Below are 11,236 nucleotides of genomic sequence, written 5' to 3'. Positions count from 1 at the left end.
TAACATGGTTATTCCAGACCGACTGAGTGGGACTAAATGTTCTAAATGATCTATGAAAACACCTTAAAATATCACCTGAAAAAAAAACAAGCAAACAAGCCTGCCTATGTGAAAACTAACTAAATAACTGTTTGGAAATTGCCGATATCTGACATGTTTAGAGTTTGACAAAGAAGATCATAATCATTAATTTATAGCATCATCTGACATGATTTGTTGATGCCAAATATTAGTCGAGTCCTCAGCTGTCACACTGAAGGCAGAGATCTGTGATCCTGTGCTCCCGTCTATTGATCTGTCTTGTATCAGAGCGTTCAGCTCCACTTCAGTCAACAACAGCTGCACATGTGCTTCTCATAAATGAAACCAGTGAAAATCCCACATTGTTTTCTTAGAAAAACACTGTGAAGCTTCCCTGCAGTGAAAATACCCCTTTGTTTCTGAAATACAAAATAAACTGTCTATGAAGAGAAATTTTATAAAGGTCTGAAGTTCAATATATATGATTCATCTTGTCTTCATTGCAGAGCATCTAAAGAGAGAGAAGCATCTATACAGACTTTTTCGGTGGGCCTGAACTTATTTTATCATAACTTTATTGTATCAGTGTAGTTTTGAGTCAGATTAGTTTCTTTGGAACAACTGTCAAATTTAGCTCACTTCTTTTTCTATATAATTTTGCATGTATGTGTTCTCTTAAGCAGAACTACATTGTTGCATTCTGAAGAGCAATAAAGTTTTCAATTTGAATGTGTGCTCACTGATTGTAAAGTATGTATGTTTGGTTTGTTGTGGTTCCACTCCCACTAGTGGTTTTACCTATAGGTGCAGCCAATTTTCAAGTAAGAGGTCAACATTATTCACCAGACTGCAGTATACTATACTATTACAAAGTGACCTGATAAAGTCCATGAGCCAGGGCTCATAATCATACATTCTTTTTTCTATCTCTCTATTTAGTTTCTTTTCCCGACAGAAATGGGTTGTCATATTCTTGAGATGTCTTATTGCAATATCTTACCTGACATCTCCTCGACGGTTCAAAATGAATATTTTTCCATGGACATTTTGTGGTTTTGTTTGACAAACAATTTGTTCATCTGGCATTTGTTAGAACATTTTAATTGACAACCCATTAATGTTTTACAGGGACATGTTGTGTCTTTAAGGAATGACTCATGCTGTCATTTCTCTTTTGATTTGTATTTTATGATGAGTAAGAAAGGTTAACAAACTGTGTCGCAATCCCAGTTCTTCTAGTTTGACTGATAGTTCAAGTCCTACAGAAAAAAAAAATGCCATTACTTAGTTGATAGAAAAGTCTGAGTCATCAATCTTCTCAGCTTGCTTTGTCATCGTACCTGCACTTTCGGCCGTCTTCTGATGGCTCAACTACAGCTGTCAAGCACAGATTCGTCAAATCTGGGAAATGACCGCTGTTGGCTGTTTGAGTCACAGCTTTGTCCCAACACAGTGAGTGGGATGTTTGCATATGAACCCCTTATCAAACACTGAACTGAGGACCTTGTTCAGATAAATATCCCTCAGAGTCGAACCGCTCTTCAGTCTGCAAAGAGACAAGACCACAACTGGTGGCCAAAGCAACATGGTGCCGTCGCTTCTTAATACAGCAGCAGGACTTCTGTTACTTTTCTCCTTCTCATCAGCAGTAAGTTACTAAATTCAGATGTTTGGCAAAACCAGTTGTCTAGAGCACAAAAGTCTGAATTGATTTTGCTTTTTTGTTGCAGCAAATCAGAGGAGACAGCCTTGCAACATGCATCCCAAAAGATGACTTTGTAAGTATGCAGTTATAAATGACACCTTTACATAGATAGATAGATAGATAGATAGATAGATAGATAGATAGATATGAGCACACAATGATCGGTATGTTTCGCTTGCATTATCTGTATTCAGGGAACATACTGTCCTACTACATGTGGAGTGGCTGATTACCTGCTGAAATATATGCCAGACGTGCGTGAGGATTTGGACAGTATGCAAGACCAGCTTGAACAAATTGCCAATTTGACCCAAGGGACAGAAGAAACAGTCGTCTACATGAAAGATTCTGCTACTTCAGCTCAAAAGAGTTCCCCACAAGGTAACACATTCAGGTCTCAAGTCATCAGCTGGCTTTGTGTGCCCTCACCTTTTTCAGAATTCCTCTGTGAAGCACTTTAGTCACTTGTGTTAACGTATGTTCTTTAAATAGATTAAATTGATGGCTTGACTCAAGTCCCACTGCTGTTAATATATTCAAAGTATCATTTTTATTCCAGATTCATACTTCAAAAAGTCAACGAGTATGCTGGATGATGTTCTTCGTTTTGAGAAGACCATCATCACACAGGAACAGCAAATATTGTAAGTTGTCAAAGTTGTAAGCACATTTATTCAATTGATTTGCAATATTTTTCCAGCCTTAGTAACTAGTTACTGTGCAGGCAAGCAAACAGAGTATAAATCATGATGCATTGTTATAGATGAAATACAATATGTAACATAAAACAAACACCAGGAATAATAAATGAATATGATGTTTAATATAATAATAATAATAAAATAATACTCGTCAGATGTTCTTTATTCTTCTTTTTCATTATCTAACTTCGTATTCTAGCCTTATCTATTTTGTAAAATATTTCTGAGCTTCACACTGTTCTGTGTAAGAAGCTGAGAGATGAATTAGTCAGATCCAGCTCGTGTAACTCACATTTATTTCTCTCTTTCCAGTGAACTTCAGAATTTAATTTCATCCAACGAGAAGAGAATGACAGACTTGAAACAACTTTCCAGTCTGCTGCAGCAGAAATGTAGTGAGCCATGTAAAGAAACAGTCGAGATCCAGCCCACCACAGGAACAGGTAAAAGAAAAAAAAAACACTGACCCTCTGGCCAGTCGTGTTTCACAAGAGGTTTCTAAATCAATCTGAACATTTGTCCTCATTCAATGTTTAGTTAGAGACTAAAATCAATATAGTGCATCAATACAAAGTAAACAGACCGGTGTCATTTGTTGTGACCTCATTTCAGCTAAGTTATTTCTAATCTTTATAATTTAAAGAAATGTGGACATATTTACCGAAAAACCAAATCAAATAACAGCAGGAAAAAATATGTGATAATTTTTAGCATGATTTATAATAAACAACACTGGTCTTAAGCAAAACAAAACAGTCTTTTACATTTGTTGAGCCTTCCCTTTTCATCTTCTTCTTCATCCCTTTTTTCATCAGACTGCCAAGATGTCGCAAACAAAGGCGCCACCGTCAGTGGTCTCTACTATGTGAAGCCAGCGAAAGCCACCGAGCAGTTCCTGGTCTACTGTGAGATTGACAGCTTTGGACGCGGCTTCACGGTGATACAGAGGGTATGTTTCACTTTCATTGTGTTGAACATAACACTATGTTTCACCACAGTTAAGGAAAAGGACTCTTTATTGTCATCATCTCGATCAAATGATTCCTGTCCAGTATTTTGTTGAAGAGGAAGAATGTGATACTGTGAAAAAAACATAATTTGTCTAAAACCAAACACTTGATAATGCTGGTTGGTGACTGAATTAAAGTTTTTAATTGAATTGAATGAAAATAAAAATTGCAACATCCTCTCACCAATATCTCAAAATAACAAAGCAGAACGGAGTTGGTACGGAATATTTCACTACTAATGACTGCAAAAGGCAAAGGATAAAAACCGAAAGTAGCAACTTTTTAAGGTTAATACTCTACTATCCCTGTCTTCAGTAGGAGGAAAAGGATAAGACTCTTTTTTACACACCAGTTCCTTAGTGAACTACTTTTTTAAGAGTTTTAAGAATAAATGTTTTGTTACCCAACTGCAAAAACAGGACTCAAAATCTTACACTGCTATAATCGTGACCCTGATCACTTTTTCGTGTCCACAGAGACGTGATGGCAGTGTGGACTTCCACAAGGACTGGAATCAGTACAAGAACGGCTTTGGTCATCTCTCACCAGATGACACTACAGAGTTCTGGCTCGGCAACGAGAAAATGCATCTGCTGACTGTTGGTTCGACCATCCCAACTGTGCTGAGGATAGAGCTTGTTGACTGGGATGGCACTAAAAAGTACGCACACACACACATGCGATAACAGATTATGTAAGAGAGGTACAAAGGGACACACTGGCAAGGTAAACATAACCCTGATAATGAGGTTTCCTTTAAAGAAGAAAAACAAGACTCATCAGAAGTTACCTCATACATGAATCCTTCATTCCCCTCTCTATGGCCTCCTTTCTGCAGGTATGCCGACTACACCATGTTCAGAGTTGGACCAGAGATCGACAAGTACCGTCTAACATATGGCTACTATTTTGGCGGTGATGCTGGAGATGCTTTCGATGGCTATGACTTTGGAGATGATCCCAGTGACAAGTTCTACACGTCTCACAATGGCATGCAGTTCAGTACCTTCGACATGGACAATGACAAGTATGATGGCAACTGTGCTCTGCAGGACGGCTCCGGCTGGTGGATGAATAGATGTCATGCTGCACATTTGAATGGCAAATACTACCAGGGTAGGACTGCATGGCAAAAGGCAGCGCCAAACTTTTTCATTGGTGTTCATTTCCATGATTGATGCTGTTTAAGGCCCTATAAGTACAAAACAGTTATCCAAGCACGTATATTTGTAAAACTCATTTTATGTCCACTCTAAACTGCCTGTGTTCTCTGCGTCTAGGTGGCAGGTACTCTGCAAAGGATGCAGGTGAATTCGGCTACGACAACGGCATTATTTGGGTCACGTGGCACGACCGCTGGTACTCCCTGAAAGAGACGACCATGAAGCTCATCCCCCTCAGCCGCATCACAGCAGGTGGCGGACAGCAGGGAGGGGTGAAACAATTTGGAATTGGAGATGCTTAAAAAGTAGATTACTGTGCTTGTGGTCTATTTAGGCTGCAGTTAAGGTGTTCAGCACAACAGCACTGAAACCGCCTTACATGAAATAACGTGCGTCCATGATAAAACGTCTGACTTTATGATGTGTTCATGTTTTGCTGATCAGACCCAGCAGGACACTGATGTTCACGTTTTCTTCCTCATTGTTTTTTCAGCACTAAATAAATGCCTTTTCTTAACCAAATATAGTTTGTCGTTACTTTATTAAACAGGCTTAGTTTGGACTGAGTAGCTACCAGCCTGAAGATACAACTTAGAAAAGTCCATATGCCAAGCAGCTCTGTGGAGATGAGACAAAATCACCCCCTAAAAATCAAAACATAATCAAGAACACTGAAGTAAGAGTTACCAGAAACACACACCTGTATGTAATGTAATGTGGCAGCCTTTAAATAAATACATTAAGCATAAATGTAAATGAAAATATAATATTTTATCATCTTCTTTTATATACTTCTGCAAATAGCCAGAAAACTCTGCTCTGCTATTTACACCTGGTCCTCTCACATGGTATGAAGGCAGAACAATTGCACATTTGGAGATGAGTGAGGCAACTGAATGGTTTACAACCAGGAGACTATGGCTTCAGCCCCCTGTAGGATCAGCAGTCAAAGTACATGTCTTTGTTTGTAGTTAGTTAACTTATAAATCCGGGAAATAACCGCTGTCAAATTACTCACAGTGAGTGGGATGTTGCCTATGAACCCCTTATCAAACACTGAACTGAGGACCTTGTTCAGATAAATATCCCTCAGAGCTAAACTGCTCTTCATTCTGCAAAGAGACAAGACCACAATTAGTGACCAAAGCAACATGGCACCATCGCTTCTTGCGGCAGCAGGAGGACTTCTGTTACTTTTCTCTTTCTCATCAGCAGTAAGTTACTGAATTAAGATTCAGATCACTAACGCTGTATTCTTGAGCACAAAAGTCTTTATCAATTTGTCTTTTTCTTGTAGCAAATCGCACTTGACAGCCTGGCAACATGCACCCCAAATCAGAGCTCTGTGAGTATTCAAATACAAATAATATGTTTACAGGTTATGAGCAAACTAAGATTCAGGATTTTTCACTTGTCCTGTCTGCATTCAGGGAAAGTTCTGTTCTACTACATGTGGAGTGGCTGACAATCTACTGAGGTATATAACAGAGGTGAACAAGGATTGGGAACTTGAGACAATTGCCAATTTGACCCAGTCATCTACACTTTCAGGCCAATGCGTACCACTCCTCCTCGCCCACACAGTAGGGATTGCACACAGATCACTGGGGGTTTCAAAACCCATTCCTTCCCCTGTATACATAAGTGCTCAAACTCCCCACTGACATTTTATTTCATTTTCATATTTTCTTATTCTTGTCTTGTTTTCTTTTGTAAAAAAAAACTGAGACGTAAATTACTGAGGATCCAACTCACACACTAATCTTGATTTCCCTCTTTCCAGTGAGCTTCAGGATTTAATTTCATCCAATGAGAAAAGATTGGCAGATTTGAAAGAACTCGCCATCCAGCTGCAGCAGAATTGCAGTCAGCACTGTAAAGACATAGTTGAGATCCAGCCCACCAGCGGAACAGGTAAAAAAAAAAAGAATAAATAAAAAGTAACTTTATTGACCCTCAGGCCATTCCCATTTCACAAGAAATTTCCCAATCACGCCTCATCTGAACAATATTGGTCCTTATTCAGTGTTTAGAGACAAATCAATATGGTGCATCAATGTAAAGTAAACAGATTTAGTCTAGATGTAATTTGTTGGGACCTGAGTTATTTCTAAACTTTGTAATCAAACGAAATGTGGATATAATTACTTAAAAAGGTTAACTAGGTCAACAACAGGAAAAACATGTGCTGATTTAAAGGTCTGGAATGAACCACACAGTCTTTCACATTGTAAATGTTTTGTCATCAGACTGCCAGGATATTGCATTGAAAGGTGGTACCATCAGTGGCCTTTACTATGTGAAGCCAGCAGCAGCCACTGAGAAGTTCCTGGTGTACTGTGAGATTGACAGCTCTGGACGTGGCTTCACAGTGATACAGAGGGTATGTTTCACTTTAACTTTTAGGGAAAATGGCTTTTTACTGTCTTCATCTTGCACTCAATGATTCCTATATAGTGTTTTTACCAAAGAAGAAGAGCTTAGTACTCAGAAGAAGAAAAAAATTGTGGTGGATTGCAGAGGATATGTTCAGGAGTCTTGCAGCCGGAGGAATGAAGCCGCTCCGTTGTCTGGTGATACGATAACAGTCGCTGCTGTATCGCTTTCCAGACAGCAGCAAGGTGAACAGGCTGTACCTGGGGGGGGGAATTGTCTTTTAATGTCCTTTAGGCTCTGTGCAGGCACCTCACCACACCAACACCATTGATGCCAGGTAGGAAGACAGCCCTCCTGTCCTGGGCCGCACACATCCCATACTAGTTTGTAATGTTTCCAGTCAGGGTGCTTTATATTGATCCTCTGTAAAAAAAATTTAACAAGACCTTAACATGGGGCTTTTGCCTTCTTAAATCTCTTTAAGAAATACAGTTGTTTCTGAGCTTTCCCAAAGAGGGTGGACCATGATAAGTTCTCTGTGATGCTGATTCCCAGGAAATTAAATCTTCTTACTTACTCCACCCCAGCTCCACTGATGCAGCTAGGGGTGTGTGTCTTCGCCTCCTGATTTGGTTTTCCTGAGCAGAAATTTTTTCTCTGAGCACCACTCTGCAAGACTGCAGATGAATTCCTCCTGACATGAATTCTCATCACTGCTTGTAATCCGGGCGATGACGGCGGTGTCGCCCACAAACCTCACAGCAGAGTACCCTTGATGTGGTGGATAGCTATCATGGGGTTACAATGTGAACAGGAGGGGGCTGAGCACACAGCACTGGGAGACTCCAGTGTTCAGCACTTGAGTAGAGGAGGTGTGGCCGTCAAGCCGGACTGTCTGGGGTCTGTTTGTGAGGTAGCCCTGAGTTGAGCTGAGCTGAAAACACCAAACAGCATTCTGATGTGGCTGTTGTTAATTTGTTGTTTTTTTAAGACGCGTGAACACTGAGTGGAGGGCAGTGCAGATGGTGTCCTCTGTGGATCTGTTGGTTCTGACTTCAAATTGGTGAGCATCCACGCTGGCTGGGATGTTGTTTTTGATGTGCTCGAGAACCAGATTCTCAAAGCACTTCATCAGAATGAGTGCCAGAGGGTGGTTTAGGAACTGTAGAATTTGTAGGTACAGGGACAATGGTGGCTATTGTGAAGCAGACAGGATCACTTCCATTTGACAGTGACATGTTAAAGATGTTGGAGATGACATCAACTGATTGGTTGGCACATGTTCTTAATACCCGGTCGAGGATGTTACCAGGTCCTGCTGCTTTAGTTATATTCACTCTCATCAGGGTTTTTGGAGGTGGGGCAAAATTAACAGCTGACTCTTGTTGAGGAGATCAAACTGACCATAAAGTGACCATAATGTGTTAATGTCATCTGGTAACATGGCCTCACACATGTTGGGGTTGCCTCAGCTTTTGTAGCCTGAGATGGTCTTGATGGTCACCTTGATGTCTTTGCCTCCTTGATGCCAGCTTTCAGTCTCGCTTTGGTGGTGTTCTATGACTCCTTGAGCAAAAGGCAGCTGTTTTGGCTGTGGATGTTACTCTCAACTCTCCATTCGCCTAGGCTTTCTGGTTAGGGAATGGTATTATTGTATTTGTGATCAGCAGATTTTCTTATGATGGTACTGTTGGTGTGTATTCCTCAAGACTGATGTGGTTCTTCCAAGTGGCTGCATCTCTAAACATGTGCCAGCCTAAGCACTCCAAATAGTCCTATATTTGTCCACGCTTTGATTGTTTTTTTGACTCTTTTGATAGACTCCTTTAATAAACTGGGAGTAAGAAGGCAGGAAAAGTAGGGAAATGTGGTCTGATTAAGTGAATGGTGGCGAGGATTGGCCTATTAACTGCCAGGAATACTTGTGGAAATATGGTCCAGGATGTTATTTTGTGTTTTATGTTTTGATTATTAAAGCAACAACAAGGCCTTCCTCAGTGTTCAAATAATTTTCTTTAAATCCTACATGTGATGATTGATTACTTTTAATGACTGGAAGAGGCAAATCATAGCAATCGAAGGCAATGTAACTACTTTTGAATGGTTATTATATATTCTAATAAACTAAAATAAAAAGACTTCCTCTCTTTTCAGCAAAAATGAAAGGACATATTCCCCAACCATTTTTAAAACCCCTCCCTTCACTAGTAGTTATGATACAGTCCTTTATTGAAATATGGCATTTGAGAAATGTTTTGTTGACTAAGGAGTCAAAATCTTGCACTGCTGTCATAAACTTTGACCCTGATCACTTTTTCGTGTCCACAGAGACGTGATGGCAGTGTGGATTTCAACAAGGACTGGAATCAGTACAAGAACGGCTTTGGTGATCTCTCACCAAAAACCAACACAGAGTTCTGGCTCGGCAATGAGAAGATACATTTGCTGACTGCCGGTACAACCATCCCACTTGTGCTGAGGATAGATCTTGTTGACTGGGACGGTAACAAAAAGTACATACACATGCACACATCCATCCATCCATCCATACATCCATACATCCATACATCCATCCATTATCTTCCGCTTATCCGGGGTCAGGTCGTGGTGGCAACAGATCAAGCAGGGCACTCTGGGCGTCCTTTTCCCGAGCAATAGGGTGTAGCAGAGGTGTTCCCAGGCCAGATGAGATATGGGACGTGACCTGACCAGATGCCTAAACTACCTCAACTGGCTCCCTTTGATGTGAAGAAGCAGTGGCTCTGCTCAGAGCCCCTCTCAGATGTCCGAGCTCCTCATCCTTTCTCTAAGGATGAGCCCAGACAACCTATAGAAGAAACTAATTTCATCCGCTTGTATCTCGTTCTTTCGGTCATCACCCAGAGCTCATGATCATAGGTGAGGGTTGGAACATAGATCGACTGGTAAATCAAGAGCTTCGCCTTCCGGCTAAGCTCCCTCTTCACCACAACGGTCCAGTTCAGCACCTACATTACTGCTGACGCCGCACCGATCCGTCTGTCCATCTCACGCTCCATTTTACCCTCACTTGTGAACAAGACCCTGAGACACTTGAACTCCCCCACTTGGGTCAGCAACTTGCTCCCAACACATGATAATAGATTATTAAAGAGAAGGGCAAAGGAACACATGGGCAAAGGCAAACAAAACCCTGATAATGAGGTTTTCTTTGAAGGAGAAAAACAACACAGAAGTTAACAAAAACATGTGTCCTCCATTCCCCTCTCTGGCCTCCTTTCTGCAGGTATGCCGACTATGTCATGTTCAGAGTTGGACCAGAGATCGACAAGTACCGTCTAACATATGGCTACTATTTTGGCGGTGATGCTGGAGATGCTTTCGATGGCTTTGACTTTGGAGATGATCCCAGTGACAAGTTCTACTCATTTCACAATGGCATGCAGTTCAGTACCTTCGACATGGACAATGACAAGTATGATGGCAACTGTGCTCTGCAGGACGGCTCCGGCTGGTGGATGAATAGATGTCATGCTGCACATTTGAATGGCAAATACTACCAGGGTAGGACTGCATGGCAAAAGCCAGCGCCAAACTTTTTCATTGGTGTTCATTTCCATGATTGATGCTGTTTAAGGCCCTATAAGTACAAAACAGTTATCTAAGCACATATATTTGTAAAACTCATTTTATGTCCACTCTAAACTGCCTGTGTTCTCTGCGTCTAGGTGGCAGGTACTCTGCAAAGGATTCAGGTGAATCCTACGACAACGGCATTATTTGGGTCACGTGGCACGACCGCTGGTACTCCCTGAAAGAGACGACCATGAAGCTCATCCCCCTCAGCCGCATCACAGCAGGTGGCGGACAGCAGGGAGGGGTGAAACAATTTGGACTTGGAGATGCTTAAAAAGTAGATTACTGTGCTTGTGGTCTATTTAGGCTGCAGTTAAGGTGTTCAGCACAACAGCACTGAAACCGCCTTACATGAAATAACATGCGTCCATGATAAAACGTCTGACTTTATGATGTGTTCATGTTTTGCTGATCAGACCCAGCAGGACACTGATGTTCACGTTTTCTTCCTCATTGTTTTTTGAGCACTAAATAAATGCCTTTTCTTAACCAAATATAGTTTGTCGTTACTTTATTAGACAGGCTTAGTTTGGACTGAGTAGCTACCAGCCTGAAGATACAACTTAGAAAAGTCCATATGCCAAGCAGCTCTGTGGAGATGAGACAAAATCACCCCCTAAAAATCAAAATATAATCAAGAACACT

The 11,236-nt window shown here is 41.0% G+C and overlaps 2 protein-coding genes across 2 annotated transcripts; both read left to right on the top strand.

The window, feature by feature from the left end:
* The first annotated feature begins 1,581 nt into the window (after positions 1-1,581).
* On the top strand, positions 1,582-4,988 carry LOC139225617 (fibrinogen gamma chain-like). Its single transcript, XM_070856405.1, has 9 exons — positions 1,582-1,669; positions 1,752-1,799; positions 1,921-2,107; positions 2,286-2,370; positions 2,740-2,870; positions 3,243-3,376; positions 3,914-4,098; positions 4,276-4,553; positions 4,718-4,988. The coding sequence occupies exons 1-9, from the start codon at positions 1,607-1,609 to the stop codon at positions 4,900-4,902; spliced, it is 1,296 nt and encodes a 431-aa protein (XP_070712506.1). The 5' UTR covers positions 1,582-1,606; the 3' UTR covers positions 4,903-4,988.
* A 935-nt stretch (positions 4,989-5,923) lies between these two features.
* Positions 5,924-11,045, top strand: LOC139199168 (fibrinogen gamma chain-like). Its single transcript, XM_070828193.1, has 6 exons — positions 5,924-5,949; positions 6,384-6,514; positions 6,850-6,983; positions 9,305-9,489; positions 10,242-10,519; positions 10,684-11,045. Exons 1-6 carry the CDS (start codon positions 5,924-5,926, stop codon positions 10,863-10,865), a joined length of 936 nt encoding a protein of 311 aa, XP_070684294.1. The 3' UTR covers positions 10,866-11,045.
* The last annotated feature ends 191 nt before the right edge of the window (positions 11,046-11,236 follow it).

This window comes from Pempheris klunzingeri, chromosome 3, assembly GCF_042242105.1.
Source record: "Pempheris klunzingeri isolate RE-2024b chromosome 3, fPemKlu1.hap1, whole genome shotgun sequence".
Classification (NCBI taxonomy): domain Eukaryota; kingdom Metazoa; phylum Chordata; class Actinopteri; order Acropomatiformes; family Pempheridae; genus Pempheris; species Pempheris klunzingeri.
Note: the sequence above shows the minus strand (reverse complement) of the source record. Positions and strands in the feature narration are given on the sequence as shown.